General features: G+C 47.7%; 1 protein-coding gene across 1 annotated transcript in view; it reads right to left on the minus strand.

Moving 5' to 3' along the window:
• Positions 1-14,712, minus strand: part of Bcar3 (BCAR3 adaptor protein, NSP family member) — a 44,973-nt gene extending 30,261 nt beyond the window's left edge. Inside the window, exon 1 of the mRNA XM_032897385.1 lies at positions 14,614-14,712. Within this exon, the coding sequence (XP_032753276.1) occupies positions 14,614-14,697 (84 nt within the window). The 5' untranslated portion in view covers positions 14,698-14,712. The remainder of the gene's footprint in view (positions 1-14,613) is intronic.
• Between the last annotated feature and the right edge of the window lie 3,246 nt (positions 14,713-17,958).

Consider the following 17,958-nt stretch of genomic DNA (forward strand, 5'->3'; position numbering starts at 1 on the left):
GACCTCATGCAGACCCCTGTTCTACGGCTCTGAACACACTGTCCTGTGTCCTTCTCTGTGTCTCAGTAGTGTGAATGGAAAGACAGACAGACAGACCTGGAGAGGTGCTGACTCAGTAGCCTGGCTGGAGTGGAAGGTGGGGGCAGGGGAGAAGCCAGAGGGGGACCAGACAAGGTGTAGGATGGGTTTGAAGCTTAAGCTAATTATCTGAGAGGAGTCCACTCAAGGACTGCAGGCAGCTGTATGACAGGCCCTAAGGACATGAGATTCTTAAGGAAGATGGCCAGGCTTTCTTTGCCTTTGGGTCCCAGAGCCTAGCCTAGTGCCTCACACACAGCTGTGCCTTAGCAGACACTTTCTTCAGAGACAGAATTAAGAGCTTCAGATGTGGATTCTGTCTGTCTGTCTGTCTGTTTTCCTTCTTTCCTTCCTTCCTTCCTTCCTTCCTTCCTTCCTTCCTTCCTTCCTCCCTTCCCTTCTTTCTTCCTTTCTTTTTTTGCCACTGAATGTAGAAAAGAGAGTTTGCAGGCTGATCAAAGACAAGTGATCTTTGTTAGGCCCATTCTGAGTTTTTCTCTGGCACCCAGGGGTGAGAATTCACCTCTCCTAGAACGACTTCATACTCACAAAGAACTCTGTTCCATAAGTGGCGTGGGCAGACACTTGCTCAAACCAATGCAGAACCAGAAACTTCTTTTCAAGGTGACTCTAGCAGTGAATGTGGAAAGTTTCCTTCTTACCAACCATGTAGAACATGAACCATGAATAAAATCCACCAGGAAGTTTTAGAGACCTGGCCCGTAAGGAGTTATTAAAATGATCTTCAATTATGTGGATTGATTGGAGGTGTGCAGGGGTCAGAGGACAACTCGGTTCCTACATTCACCATGTGGGTTTCTGGAGATCAAACTCAGGTCGTCAGGCTTGGCAGCAAATGCCTTTACCCAGTGAGCCATCTCTCTGGCCTCTGAGAAATTATTCTAATGGAATTAAAGAATAAAAACCAGCGGTTACACAATGTAATCTCTAATTATGCACAACTTTGTTTAGTCTTTTCGTTCAAGTTCAAAGCCAGCAATTCTCGGGGCTCTGTGGGGGGCAGGGGTCAGTAAACAGTCTCTCTATGCAGATGAAGCTGGCCACTCCTAGAAGCCACCCTTGGTGATGAGCACCCTGACTCTCAGATTTCAACCCTAATCCGTGTATACAGCTGGCCCCGGGTGTCTTGTGAGGGCGCAGACACACAGGTGGAGAGCGTCATGCAAGATTGCAAAGAAGTCCTTCGAGAGATTGTGCCTTCTTCCCTGGCCTTAACATTTAGTTGGTTAAAAGAAACAAGGGCTGGAGAGATGGCTCAGTGGTTAAGAGCTCTGACTGCTCTCCCAGAGGTCCTGAGTTCAAATCCCAGCAACCACATGGTGGCTCACAGCCATCTGTAATGGGATCCGATGTCCTCTTCTGGTGTGTCTGAAGACAGCTACAGTGTACTTATATGTAATAAAGTCTTCTCAAAAATAATAATAAAAATAAAGGAAGAGAAGAAAAAAGAGAAAATCTTGCTGAATATTCATAAACAAAATAAATTTTTGGTCATTCATTTTATGATCAAGGCTGAAAACTAAATTACTAGAAACAAAGGAGACGGGACTGTGTGCTTGGAGGGGAAAGGGGAGAGAGGGAGGGGCAGGAATCGGGGTGAAGAGCAGTGAAAGCACAAGCAGGCAGGCGGCTGCCCTCTTCTCTTCCACTTCGGAGTGTCTGGCCACAACACCCAGAATGCCATTAGGGACCTCACACAAAAGCTTCCTTCTTCAGCCTTGGAACAGTTTATTAGATTAAGGGAGTCATCAACAACAGTGGAGGCCTCTTATCAAGTCGCACCAAACAACTCCACAGGCCAAGTTTCTAAAGATGTCTTACCCAGAAATTATGCTCACAAACTGTGAGTCTGACTGGAGGTCTGGCTCATTGTGTAAAATTGGTCTAAGTTAGAAGTGAGGTCTGTCTTCCTGGAGCTCAGGTGGGAATCCTCTGGCTTGGTGGATACTGGACTCGGCCACCTAAGCTGGGACAATTCATGGATCCAGGATGACAGAGTCATCTCAGACCCTCTGAACTCTGACAAGACCCATGTGACACGGAACAAAATGTCGCCATCCCTGATAAGTGTCTTAAACAAATGGAAAAAAGTTAAACCTTCCACAGAAGTGTGACTTGGCCAGCCCGCAGATCACTCTGAAGTGTGATGGCTTTGAGATCATCTTGCAAGAGCTCATGACATTCCTTGTAGAATCCAGAAACCCAGCTCTCTAGAACCCCTTTCTTTTGTTGAATTTCAAACTGGCCGAGTTTAAAGCCAAATTCCAAAGTGTACACGTAAATGGTTTAGTTGCGAGCTTAGCCTCTAACAGCTGAACTGTCTCTTCAGCCCCGTAAATGACTTAAAGACCCAGATGGTATTTTACAATCAAAACTGTGCCTGCATGGGTCGTAAACTCCCCTAAACAAATACATCTCAACTGCGTCCACAGCTCTTAAAAAGACCTAGATCTACAGATTCCTGGACTGGTCCTTTTCAGCTCAAGACTTTGGGATGTGTCAATTTATTGTTTTTGTTTTTTGTTTTTTTTTTCCCGGAGCTGGGGACTGAACCCAGGGCCTTGCGCTTCCTAGGCAAGCGCTCTACCACTGAGCTAAATCCCCAACCCCAGGGATGTGCCAATTTAAAGTAGAACAGAAAATCCTCAGTGGGCACCAGCTGCCATTGAGGCTTACCTAAAAGGACTTTATTGTAACTCAGCAGGGTTCAGAGGGGAAAGGTCATCACTGATGACTTGAGTTCCAACATGGTAGAAGGTGAGAACTGACCCCTCCCCAAGTTGTCCTCTAACCTCCACACGCATATGCCATGGTGTGTGCACACCCCCCCAACCCCCACTAAAGAAATACAGATCGGAAGATAAACTACTCGAGCTTCGAGTCCGCTGCTCCAACTTTTGAACCAGGTGTGCAGATGCCCCCTCTAGGCTCAGAGAGATTTCCTATGTTCATAATGGTGGTCAATGCCACGCTCTTACTTGAATCAACAATTAAGGTTGAAAAAAAAAATCCAAAGAGAAAAAGAGCTAATTCAAACTCTACCTCCCAGTTTAGCACAGAAAGCCCCAAAGCATCCCGCCTCTTCCAGCCCCATGGGGACATGGTGGCTTGACTTATGGTTCAAAATGTGGGCAGCACAGTGAAATTGTGTTAAAGCAGGTGCTGGTTATACAGCAAGTTGTCTGTTAACCGCTACTGTTGGCTGGTAGGTGGCTATGGAAGGTCTTAAGGAAAAGTCGTCATATTATAGCTTACCCAGGGCACTATGAGCATGTCCCTGTGGCCCTGTCACCCTCTAAGTGCTGGACCCTTAGTGATGATCACCTCTGGCCTTACCTAGGCCCCCTACTTTTGAGGCTCTCCCTCGGATGCTCCCTCTACAGCTCTGTAATTCAGCCTCCATAAGCAGCCTTCCTAGCCCGCACGCACGCCACCCTGCTAGCTGCAACTGTACGGAAACAAACAGGAGGCCACTTTAAAACAGTTCGATAGTCTTCAGCCCTCTGCCTTCACCCAAACCCAGGCCCCTGAGTGTGCCTGCTGGTCCTGCTGTCTCCCTACCTAGATTTGAGAAAGGCACAAACGTCACGATAGAGGAACTCCATGCCTGGAAGTGGTCATGGCCTCTTTGAGGAGACAAGGCATTTGGAAAATGGCCAATGGTACTGTAGAAGCCCCCAGGAGTATCTGTTTTATGAGATAGGTTTCTGGTCTCTCTGAGAAAGGGATCAGTATGAAAAAGACTCTATAAAAATCGAGTTTTAGAGACTTGCTTTCATTAATGTACTGCTAACATTGAAGCACCTTGACATCACTTTCTCTCTTCCGAATCCCCAAAAAATCTCATCTCGGACAAACTTTGCAGAGACAAGCTCTTACCATTTCCCCATGTGGTAATTCAGCCGAAGCAATTCATCATCCTACAGAGCAGATTCCCACTCCAGTACCATTAAAAACTGATTTGCAATTTTCAGTTAAATTAAGATGCTTCGCTTTCCTCCCGTACTCAACTTCCCCTTTTCTCAGACGAACGGTGATTACAAGGGCCATCAGATGCTCTCGCAGACAGGAAAACCATCAAAACCCCAGAGAGCCCCAAGTCCAAGAGATTTCATTTTATTCATTACCCAAACTTATCAAACTCTTATCAAAAGAGGCTCAGACGCCACGAATAGGAATCAGGAGGAGACGCTCTACGGAGCTCTCTGCTTGCCGAGCTTCTGAGAATCACCCATTAAAATTCTGCTCCCGTGTGTGGACTAAAGAGACTAATTTAATTGCAATTTTTTCGGATTGGCATTTTGAAGTAGAGCACCCTGCAAGCAGGAACTTAATCCTACATCCAAACTAATTACATTAGAGTCACTCTGATCGGAGCCCACGGCTCCCTTTGATGCTAGACTGCCTCTGCCTTTCATCCACATTCATCCTCTGGGCAAGGTCTCCTCTATGCGTTCCCACCCTGCAGGATCAGGAAGCTATTGCTCTAGCCGCTCATTTTATTTTGATGAAACACCAAGGGACTGAAAAGCCCCCTCTCCCCCTTTTATCTTTTTTTCTTTTCAAACTGAAGGGGACTGAGTTCAGACTGAAGACTGGGGCAGCATTAGAAAATGCACTAAACTCAAAAGAGACAAGCACAGCTTATTTCTTCTGCGCACTGGCAAGAACTGAATTCATCTGCTCCAAGATCTCCCTCCACTTTGGTCTCAAAAGAGTGTCAATCGTACGGCTTGCTTTTGACAAAGTGTTGTTTACCAGGGGACACCGACAGCTCAGCTCCAAGGTGGTGGTGTCTGACCTTTCTCTGTTAACCAATAAATAACTAGGATATTTTCAATAGGCCACCTGTTAACACACTGCCCTGCTCCAGCCAGCAGGGGTAGAGGGGACCTTCTATGCACATTAAATTTAAATAATGATTCCAGGAGCAGCCTGATGTGGAGTGGACACCCAAATCTTCCCATGAGGCAGCCTTGCATTCTGATTTCCCACGGAGAGAACCAGTGCCACATTTATGGTCAAAGGCCGATGACAAGATGGGCTTGAAATAAAATTGAGTATCAGTTCATCCCTCAAACCCCCTCTAAATCATTTTGGCCCCTTCTACCATGTCCTCGGGAGACTTCCCTAATACCTCTCCCTCATACAGGGTTGGCATGTATGCTGAAACAGTATAAATGAGACATCCATCACTAATCAGTGAGGTTTGCCTTAGACACAGCAGTGCCTGTAAAGATCTTCAGAGGAAACAAACAACAAACTGCGGGATTGGGTGGACCTTGGCATTGGGGTCTGACTGCAGGATTGGGTGGACCTTGGCATTGGGGTCTGAAGACCAGGTGACCAAACCCCGGAGTCTAAGATCTAAGCCAGAATTTTTGATCAGTGGTAATTTAACCTCATTGATCCAACAACTTAATGTAAATTATAAATGATTTGGAACATAGCTTTTAACCAAAATAGATGTCCTGTTTGCCCTTCAGTAAGGAAATGTCAGAAAATCAAAAGCAACTTAATTCTAATACCATCCTTTTCTTAATTCCTCTTGAGCGGAGTTTTGGATGAGTCAATGAGAAGTATCACAGTTGTAATAGGTGTAATTAGAAGCGAAACTGAGATGTGCCAACACAGAAGGAGGCAAGGGGAGGGATTCAGATTGGTCTCCTACTGTAGGATATGGAATAAACTCTTTCTCCAAAATAGCACCCTGACGAACAACTGTCCCAGAATCCTGCTCTGGGATAGGACATACTATGTCAGTGCTGGGTACATAGTAGGCTTTCAGTAAAACCAAACTATTAGTCACAAGACGGGTTTAGGCGCTACAGCAACCCCACTACTTTCAATGTACAGCTCACTGATCACTTGAAAGGTGTATGTCTCCCAGAGGAGCTCGGGCCACTTGTCACCCACAACTCCTGTTTAGTGAACTGTTTTAAAGACATGACTACCACACTGGATGTTGTGAAAAGAAACCAGAAAAGTAAGGTTTGTGCTGTCCAAGTGGACAAGACACACGATACAGTGCAACTAGGATCTCAGAGCCTCACAGCGTGCCTGGGAGCTAAGAACTAGTGAGAGTGTGGGTCTATCACAAGGGGAAGCATGCTTCCATGCGTTTCATGATTTGCTCGGACTTAAGGGTTGTCTGACATCTAGAATGAAAGTCATCCAAAGCATCCGTAAAGCCCACAGCTGGAAAAGCTTAGCCCATCCAGAACTCTTAGAAAACCACGAGAGCTGCAGGAAGCTCCTGAGAGTCAGTAGGGCTGGTACATCACACGGTGACAGGTCGAATGTTCTCGATTCAACTCCCCAGAAACGGTTCCAGATTTTTTTTTTCTCATCCTGTTTCTACGTGTCCATTTACATCAGCTCATGCAGCCTCAGAATAGACCTGCCCACAGTCCGGTGGGCAACTGTGCATCAGGCAAGCCAGAATTTCCACCTGACCACAGCCAGGGATATGTTGAAGCTGCAATGGTTTTAGTTGGTATTTTAGCCAAACGAGATGGGGGACCCTATAGAATCCAGCACTCAGATTTGTCCAAAAGTGGGAATGCACCACCTCCTCTAGAAATGTCAACGTTCTGTGAAGTCTTAGGAGAGCAGTTGGGAAGCTACTGAGGAAATCTGGCAAGAGATAATGAGGCCTGAATTAACACAGTGGCAGCGGAAACAGAAGGGAAGAAACCAATGAGCGCTATGTTTAGGTGGTGAAGCCTCAGTGGGTGATTACATGTGGAGAGTGAATATGGAAAGAAGGATCAGTACCCCGAAAGGATGCATGACTCACCCAGTGTTGAAACGCAAGGGTGAAGCTAACAGGCTTGTGGAGGAAGGCAGAGAGCCTGGGCTTCTGGTGTAACATCTAAATGGGGTTCTTCACTGGGTCATGGGGCACTGTGGGGAATGGGCTGACTACATAATACAACATGGGGATCCTCCAGGTATTCTAAGAGCCCGTCTCAGCTCCCACCTCGGAAATGGTAGACAGCATGAGAGGAAAGCCAGGGATGTTGGTTTTTAAGAGGCAAACTAGAAAGAAACCCAAGTGGACATAGTAAGGCTGGCTAAGAAGGACCCAGATCAAGGAGGCCTTAGTGTCCTGGAGGTTGGAAGAAAAGAGCTTCAGGAAGAAATAATTGTCATGGTCAAGTGCTGCAGGGAATTCCAATTGGATCAGTTAGAGAGAAGCCACTGGATTTGATCATGTACAGGTCATTGGTAAAAGAGGGCTGGGTGGCTTATGTGTGGAGGTAAGAATTGTTTTTAGAATGGGGAAGAGCATATTTCTTTCTCTTTTATTTTGTATTTTTATTGGATATTTTATGTATTTACATTTCAAATGTTATTCCCTTTCCTGGTTCTCCCAGCTCCCCTCCCCCTGCTTCTATGAGGACGCTCCCTCTCCCACCCACCCACTCCCACCTCACCACCCTGGCATTCTCCTACACTGGGGAATCGAGCCTTCCTCTCCTCCCATTGATGCCAAACAAGGCCACCCTCTGCTACATATGTGGCCGAAGCCATGGGTCCCTCCATATATACTCTTTGGTTGGTGGTTTAGTCCCTGGATCTCTGGAGGATCTGGTTGGTTGATATTGTTGTTCTTATGGGGTTGCAAACCCCTTCAGTTCCTTCAGTGCTTTCTCTAACTCCTCCATTGGGGTCCCTGTGTTCAGTCTGATGGTTGGCTGCCAAGCATCCTCATCTGTATCAGTAAGACTCTCGAAGAGCCTCTCAGGAGACATCTATATCAGGCTCCTGTCAGCAAGCCCTTCTCGGTATCAGCAATAGTGTCTGGGTTAGGTGTCTGTAATATGGGATGGATCCCCAGGTGGTGCAGTCTCTGGTTGGCCTTTCCTCAGTCTCTGCTCCACCCCAGACCATATTTCTAAGTAAGAGAGAGTAGATGAGGCAGTGTGGCTTTCCAGGGAGAGGCGGGACCACGGGAGGGGAGCTGTGAAGAACACGGGTGACAAGACGCGCCTGCTTCAGGAAAGGGGACTTCATTCTCACAAGCTGCAGGAATGAAGTGAGGAGCGGAAAGAGATGGAATTTGAGGGGACAGCGCGGTCGAAGGGAGGCACTATCTCGCCAGGTGGTTGACGGACGGCTACTTCCAAGAAAGGAACCGTATTTTGATGTGGGTAACATCGGTGTGCACTGAGCCAAGGACACAGAACTGATGGAAGGGTGGAGAGGCTGTGTTGGGAAAGAGGTTGTAGACCCTCAGGCCACAGAGCCCAACCGTCAAAGCTTCACTCACCGAGCTGCTCGGGTGTGTGCTGTCCTTGTCTGCCCTTCCTCTTCCCAGCAGACAAGCCTGTGAGCTCCACCGTCCCCCACGTTCCTCCACCCTCCCCGATCTGATCTCCTTTTCGCTCAGTGTTTTAGACTGATGGTTTTTCCCCTCTTGTGCACGCTCCTACATTACCTCTTCTGGGAAGATCTCTGGCCGGGGCTGGCATTAAAGGCCTCTAAGATGTCACAATAAGCCGTGGTGGGGTATCCTCCTTCCTTCTTCATATCTACTACAGGTATGGAAAGAAGCTGCTGTGTAGCATGGAGATACCCCTTCCAGGCGGGACCCCAAGCATCGTTTCCCCGGTGCACTCTAGGCCTCGATGCGATGGGTGAGTGGGGCTGGGAGGAACCCATGCTCAGGGTAGGAACCTGCTGATGGTTCCTCCAGTCCCTTAACGAGAAGCCAGGATTTGGGATAGCCATTCCGTTACGTGTAACCATCGTTATAAAAGAATATACGTATCTACAGCAGAATCAAGAAAAGAAGTTCTTAGTCACGAAAATTATAATACTGATTATAGCTTTCAGGAGCCAGACAGTGCGTCGGCACATTCTCGTGACCAGAGCCAGGGAGGAACAATAGCTCCTGGGGCTATGACAGTTGGTGACAGAGATGCCACTGTGGCATCCAACCCCATGACATACTTCTTTCCTCTCAAACCAGAACATTCAAATTACTTGTCAGCTAAAAGGTACTGGGTCATCCTCAGCCACAGCTTTAACCCTAGCAGCAGGACCTGGGGCTCTGCCATGCTTGTTCCGGTGACCTCTTCCCAGGCCAAGGCAGAGAGGCCTGTCCATGGTTCTAACCTTAGTCTTCTCTGCTTCTGCTGAAAGTTCTAGGCCGATGTTCTTTTCCTGCACACGCGCACACACACAGACACACACACACACACAGACACAGACACACACACAAACACACAAACACACACACACATGGACACACCCACCCATACACACACACATGGACACACACAGACACACACAGAGACACACACACAGACACATACAGACACATACACATGGACACACAAGACACACACAGACACATACACACACAGACACACACACATGGACACACACACGGACACACACACACACACGCACGACACACACACACACACACAGACACACACACACAGACACACACACAGACACACACACACAGACACACACACACACACATGCACACACACACAGAGACACACACAGACACACACACACACACACACAGACACACAGAGACACACACACACACACACACACACACACACAGACACACACACACGGACACACACAGACACACACAGAGACACACACATACACAGACACGGACACACACAGACATATGCACACACACGCACACACACAGAGAGACACACAGACACACAGACACACACACACACACACACACACACACACACACACACACACACACACACACACCCTTCTTCAACCTCTCCATTGTCATCACAGTGTTTGGCTCAGGCCAACTTTGCAGTTCTGCAGGTTGCAAATCTCCAGACAGTTTCTGAGGGTCCCAACCCTGCCCCTGATTCCCCTCTGGTTTCTCCAACAAGAAGTCCTCGGCTGGCATCTAAGCTCTGAGGTTGGTTAGGGAGCACACAGTCTCTGTCAGCCATGTCGTGATATTGAAGTCAGATCCCCCCACAGCTCCTGGATGCCAATGGAATGCACTTAAAGGGATCTTTTCACAAAGAAGCAATGCTGGGCTTTTTAGTTTAGGGCCCGGAGGCATGCATGAGTAACTAGCCCCTACCAGGAGGAGGGGCTGAGTCTCTTGGAAAGATTCTTCTACGTGGCTTTTCCTACCTTTTGCTGACACTGTAACTGCACCCATACAAAGGCAGCTGGGCCACTGTCATGGTCAAGATATGTCACTTATAATTGGGCTATCCAGACACATAGGCCAAAGGATCAGCTCCAGGGAACGTGGGTGGGACCTTCCCTCCACCACACTCTTCACAAGAGAAAGGCAGTTTCAAAAGATACTAAGTGCCAAAGACCCTACACAGTGTGGACTCAATAGGCTGTAAATCTCCTCCCCCAACCCCCCCCCAGGGGGAGGAGTGGAGACAAGAGAACGCCAATCCAAATGAAACTCCAGAACAAAATTCAAGATCTCTTCGCTATATGGCATCGCTTAATGACTGCAGAGGCCGTTCCGTCCTAGCATAGGAGAATCTGGACCTGTGATTCTTCCTAACTATGGCAGCTCAGGACAAGACCGCTGGCTGGGCTTAATGGCCTGTTCTTAATCAAGCCTTCCCCTTCCGGTCCATTTATCCATGTATTACCTGTGTCCCACCTTTCTGTTCCTGCCGTTTTGGGGCAGGCAGTATTTCAATACACCGGTGGGAGCTTCTCTTTCTTAGAATTCTCAAATACAATCTCACTGCCCTTCCTTAGGACCAGATGCTGATCTGGTAATGAGTTTCAACTCTCCTTCCCTCCCTACTCTCTTCTCTTCTTCTCCCCCCTCTCCTCTTCCTCCCCCGTCTCCCTGCCCCCAACACACAAATATCAATCATCAGACACAGAAGGGCCAGAAGTAATGGGATCCCACTGCCAGCCTTCAAAATCAGATCATTCATCCTTTCTTTAGCCAAAGTCCTCTGCAGCTCTCTAAGTGACATAGCGTGCTATCTGGTACTGTCTGGCCCCTGCCACCTCCCTGCCCACATCTGGCTGTCATGTCTAGGTTTTTGTAGATACTCCTTCCTCTACCCAGAATGTCATTTCCTCTCAGGATACCCTCTACTAACTCTTCTAAGCTAAGCCTGTCTCCCCAGGAAGTCCTCCACTGCTCAGACAGCACACCAGGCATGCTCCTCTGGCGAGCCTGTCAATATACACCTGTCCGGCACCACAGCAGATCTCTCCAAATGGACTCAAACCTTCCTCAGAGTGGGGACTGGGTCCTCACTCCCAAAGCCAGAGCAGCTGGCAAAGGCAGGGCACACAAAGGCACCATGATCAGATACTGTTTAGCTGAACTAAGGATGTAAGCAGGATAAAAGCCATCGTGGAGATCTGCTTGCACTGAACTCGGGGCAGAGCAGGGCAGGGCTGGAGGGAGCAGTCTTCCTCATGCTCATAGCTGTTTCCTGCCATGTTACGAACTCTCTGCAAACTTTCTGCTCTGACTAGGCTTGGCGTCTGCGAACACCTTTTATACCTTGAGTTAGGCAGGAAGTCTACTCTCCCAGACTGGGATGCCGTCCCCTTCCCCCTCATCCCATCTTCTTCCTCGTCCACCTAAATTCCGAGTCACTAAAAATAGTTTTCAAAAAAGGATTATCTCTTCTAAACATACACATGTACCATGCACCCATACCCCACCCCTTGAAATATCTTTCCCAACTGCAATGCAAAATGAAGTATTAATATACACGACGGCATCTTGGTTCAGACTCAGACTCTCCTAATATGGCTGTGTGGAAAGAATATTAAGTGCAAGCCTAGAACATCTGGCTTCCCTTCTCAGTGCCCAAAAAATTGATTGTACTAAACAAGGCTGTTTCTGAGGCTCAGCCTCTCCTCTATGGAAAATGTAAACCATCACCCTGCCCCGTTTACAGAACTCATTCTGAGGAGACAACCCATGAATCATTAGGATCTTGGAAAGCCTGTTGCAAAAGTGACTAAATGACACTACAGTCTAGCACTCTCGTGGCAAGTCCTTTGAAGTTGGGAATTGTACCTCAATTGTCATTTGTCACTCTACACTTGATCCCAGGCCCACCCACCTGAAAGATGTCCACACATGGGCACGGGTGGGGCTACATTCATTATTCAAGGACTTCCGAATTAGGAGTGTGCCCTTTTGGTATCATGTATCTGGAATCTCTTTGTTACCAGCTTCCCTCCCCTGGATGGGCTTAAGCAAAAGGCTTTTTTTTTTTTTTTTAATGCACACCTAAGAGCATCTGGTCTTCTCTGAAACGGGCACCTACTATGAACTGCTTTGGGGTGTCAGAGTTGTGATACCCAGCGTAGCTGGAACATCTCTTGATGAGGACCAGCGATGCATGTCCGACGCTGAGCATTCTCTCTGCTTTGACCTTCCAAATCATCCCTCCCAGGGTCTCTGTATACAAATCCACGAGGCTCCTAACAGCATGCGTAATTCTGTGAGACCTCTGCAAGTAAGATATTCCCAGAGTGCAATTGTGTGATTGGTCTCCTATGCAACCAAGGAGCTTCCATATTTTTAGTTTTCTTCCCATACAACCAACACTATTAATAACACCCTGCTTTCTCCTGAGATGATATGGATTAGACCAAACGGAAAGTTACCATGGCTACCGCAGTGTTATTTTGGGTATGAGAAATTCACACCAAGGGAAACAGCATACACGGTCAAACTGGAACAGCATTTCCGCCTTGCTATCAGGCAATCAATCCCAACTTAATTTTGAAATTCTAATTGCAACGGAAACTAATTACAACCTGAACCCCCCCTAATTAAAAGTGAGGGTCAATAAAATGATTCTGTGTTATCGTTAGGGTAACACTGGCACCACGAAGGAGGAGGTACGAGCAGATTTCCTTCCCAGGTAACCAGCTAAGCAAAAGAAAACAGGAAAAGTCATCTGGAGGGTCCATCTGGGAGCTGTAAGTGAGGGACTGAAAAGTGTGTGAACAAGTCAGAGCCTTTCTTTCTGCTGTGTAAACTTCAACATAACTGGATGGGATGGGAAATCTGGACAGAAAGGAAGTCATTTCTACTAAGAGGTGTCCACCAGGATCAACTATGGTGGGGAGGTGAAGAAAGGAGTAACTGAAGGACAGACGGTCCAAGTTAGCCCACTATGTGGCCCCCTCTGTGTATGCTTTGGGGACATCCAAACAGCTCATCATTGAGACCCAGACATTCATGAGTTGATTCCTTTTACACCAAATGCTAAGTTCATCTGAATTAACAGCAATTGGCTCGCGGATGGATTTCTATTCAAGGGAGAACTTACTGCCAATCCCTGAAGTGCATGAGGCCCTCTGGGACCTTCCCAGTCTATCTTTGTCAACTCAAAAATACTGTTAATGGCATGACATCATCTACCCCATCCCAGAACAATCCATATTTAGGTCGAAAACCACAGCGCCCTGCTAGGCTCTGGGATAACACAGAGCTAGGCAGTAAGACAGGGAGGACCATATTCAACCCACACCTCAGTGCTCTCCCCAGAGGCTCTGGACAGAGAGGTATGGAAATCAACTTGCAGGGTAGCTGAGAGCGAACTCCAAACACTCAAACCAGGCAGCAGAAACAGAGGACGACTGCTAACACCTCATCTACTGTCTGCGTTTCTACAGCTGGGTCTTTCTCCCTGTAATAGGTCACTCTCCCAAGGTTTAGCTTTTGTGTAGCAAGAAGGAAACAGAGTGTCACAGCCCCATTGTGGTTTCTCAGTCCCTTGGGAAGAGGCATCCCGGCTTCAGAGTGGGATTCCTGAAGAGCTTTCAGCCTCCAATGTCCCTGGAGTCATTGAGGTCTGCAGTTGCTCTAGAGCTGGTGGGGGTCTTCCCAAAGCTGACAAATCTCAAGATTGGTGAAAGCCTGTGTTCATATTAATTCTTACTACATCATGGACAGGTGACATAGAACGCAGTCCCAGCTTTATGTCACCCACACAGTCTATTGACATTGTTATGCAAAAGCCGCTGGCACCGATGTCTTGTCCCAAAGGATAAAGTGCAGCAGTAAAGAGAAACACATTTCCGAACTCTGAAATGTTTTGGAAGCTAGCTGCAATTCTAAAGAAGATGTTTTGTGGTTTCTGTCCATTATAGACATGGCTGGCATATAATGGACCTGAGGTTAAACAGAGCAAGGGGACTCGACCACCTTGCACTCACCCTGAACATGGGAAAAGAAACAGAGAGACAAAGAGAAAGCAGGAAAAAACAGCTTTGTCATATTTGGTGACTTCGGCATACAGTGTCACCCCAGGGAGTCTGAAAGTGTCACGGACAACAGAGTTTTGTCCCAAACACAGAAAAGGAACCCTCATTCTCTACACCTGGCCCGATTCAACTTTCTTGATGGGGGGAAAACCATCAAGAACAAATGGGATTTGCAAAACGCACACTTCCTCTAGTGCCCCCTAGAAAGCCGGTGTCTTTGGGAGCCCCAAAAGGCTTAGAGATGCGCACATCGCATCTCCAAGCCACACCTACCTTGACTCCAAAGAAAGACTTGCGCTGATAGAAACAGCACAGGGCTGCAGAGAGGGCATGGAAGGCACTGCATTCCTTAGGCATCTTGTCCTTGGTTTCAGAACCCACACACCTCCGTCGAAGTTAAAAGGAAGGGGGCATTGGATGGCGGAGCCCCAGCCCCACGCTCTGCTGCTCCTGTCCGCAGCCAGCAGCCAAGGGAGTGAGTCGGCTCCTTCTCCCAGGCCAGTCCGTGACTTTTCCCCTCCGCCAAAGCCAATACGATCCACTCGCTCAATTCTGGCCGGCTTGTGTCCAGCCTGCCAGGCACACGGTGCCAGAAATTCTCATGTGACCAGACTTGATGAAATTCTAACCCCTCTTACAAGAGGGCCTGTGCTTTAGCTCTTAGTCCCCTAATTCAGAGGCCAGGGAGAAATCGTTATACCCACCCCGCCCCCACTCTGGGCAGCCTTCCCTTCTCAGGGCTGGAGCACACCCTACCATGAGCAATCTGCTCCCAACGGCTTTGCTTGCTTCTCACCCCAGCACTTAGGGGCTGTTTTAGAAGCAGGGCGAGCCGTGCACATCACACCATCTTAGTGCGAGACAGTGGTTCCTTTGAGGAAGGGTGGCCCACAGGTGATCAGCTTGTGGCTTTCCCTGAGAGTCATCTTAGCCGTTCTAAGCAATCAGCCAGGATCCGGGTCTCTATGCCCACCTCCAGAGCTGTTTACTTTTAATTACTGCTCCTGGCAAGTAAGTTTGCAGCTGATAACACTGGCACAGTCCTCGTTATTAGCAAAGCACCATTGCCTTTTGGTGTTTAATTAGCAAGTCTGTCGGCAAACACCCAGAAGGGCCTATGTCCTCCCCACCTGGCTGTGCAGCCGGAGGGAGGAGAGGGATTGAGCGCTCCCTCCTGACCCAGCTGTTTGTCCTCCTCCCCTCAGCCCCTTTAAGTCCTTCACTTAATTGCCCATCTCCAGTTAATTGTCTGCCCTGCCCAGCCCGGCTTCAGTGCACAAGCCCTGCATTCACCACCACCAAGGAGGGTCTTTCTAGAAGACTCTAGAGAAAGAGGCCCAGAACACCTTGAGGGAGACACCTGTAATTTCCCTCATTCTTTGCAGTTACAGTGGACATTCAACTATTCGGCTATGCTTTTTTTTGTTTTGTTTTGTTGTGTTGTGTTTTTCTTTTTCCGGTTGGTTGGTTTTGTTGTAAAATCAAGCCCAGGTTTTGGCCACACAGGTCTCCCTCTCCTGCCATTCCTCCGATGAGCTTTCAGTAGCTCCAGCCCTCTTTAAAAGCAGAATGCGACCTGAAGTTCCCTAAAACTTCACCCCGGGAGAACTATGTAACGAGGGAGAAACAGAACCTATTCATTCCAGCGAGGACCGACACCGGATGAGGCATGAGAGAGGTATGAGGAGTATCCAGCGGGATTAGTGGCAAATCCCCCGGGGCCTTGGCCTTTGGTCTAGGTCAGAGCTGCCTATAAAAGCGGGGAATTGTTTGTCCAGTGGCCAGTGAGCAGACTCTACATTTGATCAGCCACCAGCCTCACACACTCCAGAAGAGGCAGGGGATCTGCCTAGGACATGTCCAGCATGGGGCTCAGGGATCTGAAGGCTCTCCAGGCTGGGGAAGCTGGTTTTACCTCTCCTTGCATGAGCTTTCCTTCCTCCCTCACATGTGCCGTATTGGAGAGCGGCCTAGCTGTCCTGAGAGCTTCTAGGCCTTGTAAAGTCTACCTGAGCCATCAGATGGTTAGGGGAGCCTCAAAGTGGCACCTGAGATGGCTGAGCCCCGAGTTTGTCCAGTCAGTAGGTCAACATTTTCCTCTAGGGTCGACGTCTTGCACCGAGAAGGAAGCATTCTCTATTTGCTATCATTTCTGTCCGATGGGTTCAAAGGCTAAGTCTCCAGGGGACCTTTGCTGCCGTGACTCATCAGCCAGGCCGAGAGCCGCTACCAAGGGGGCCCAGTTCACCGACTCGATTCCCTTGGCAGGAAATGGCAACCCCTTCAGGGTAAAAACCTCTCCAATGGCTGGAAAAATGCTTCCAGGGCCCAGGGAAAGAAGAATCCTCACTCCTGCCCAGAGACTCAATAAGATAAGTCAGCAAAGACATCTGAATTCCAGCGAAAGAGAGTATATTCCTCAAATATATATATATATATATATATATATATATATATATAACTGTGTGTCTGTGTGTTGGGGGTGGAGCGTGTTGTGTTACAGCGAGGGTACACAGCTCCGAGGACAGTTCCGTGAAGTGTGCTCTCTTCTTCCAGCTTTCAGTAGGTTCTGGGGATCAAACCCAGGACATTAGGCTTGGATGGTAAGCACCTTCACTGAACCATCTTGCCAGCCCTAAAATATATTCTTGAAAGCAAATCTGCAAATAATGTATACCTAAATTACATAGAAATATATATCTATATACATGTGTGTATATATGTGTGTGTGTATATATATATATATATATATATATATATATACACATTTGCTTCATATATATCCAGTGCTTTATATCAAGTGCTTCAGAGTTAAGTAAAAACAGAATAATGATGCCATTCAGGTCACTACAGAGTCACTGCCCTGTCACCTGAGGATTTCTCTAAGAAATGTCTACAAAACTGGCCAAATACTGTTCTATCAGTACTTAAGAACACGTGAATCTTATTAGTAACTGTTTCCTGAACACATGATGCTTTTGTTCCACACTCGAAAAATAATTTCTGAAGCAGCGCTTAAAAAAAAATCTTTATTTTCTTCTAAAATGGCCAAAGAGAAACTAAAATTATATATTCTTGCAACTACAGATGCTAATTGCACGAGATCCCAAAGTGCCCTTCAGCGCCTGGTTATGCTTTTAAATGTCTGCTATCCACAGTGATCAAACCCCCACCCCCCTTCTCTTCACAACGATTCTTCTATTCTAGCTGCAAAGAAACAGAGGACCAGAATGGACTGTCATTCTGCAGAGAACAAAGGACCAGAGATTCCAGCTTTGGACTGCAGAGCCCAGTTAGCTGATCGCATGGAAGCCAAAAGGAAAGGTTTTATAGAGCTGAGTAATAACACCTGTCATGTGTGTAGCCACACGGAAATGTTGACACCGGGAGAAGTGGTTCTCACGGATTTCTTGGTACATGGAATTTAAAACCAATTCAGACGCAGGGTTTTCTAAACACCATGCCTTTCTGTGGGTGGGAAGAGAGCCTCTAATAGAATCCTAGAAGGAAGGAGCCATGGGCAGGACTCTAGGAAGGGAGGTTCTAGGGTGCTTTGAAGCGCCACCTTCAGACCACCCAAGGGGCTTGCTTCTTTATACCAAGGGAAATAGCCAGTAG

The sequence above is a fragment of the Rattus rattus genome, chromosome 3 (genome assembly GCF_011064425.1).
Source record: "Rattus rattus isolate New Zealand chromosome 3, Rrattus_CSIRO_v1, whole genome shotgun sequence".
NCBI lineage: Eukaryota > Metazoa > Chordata > Mammalia > Rodentia > Muridae > Rattus > Rattus rattus.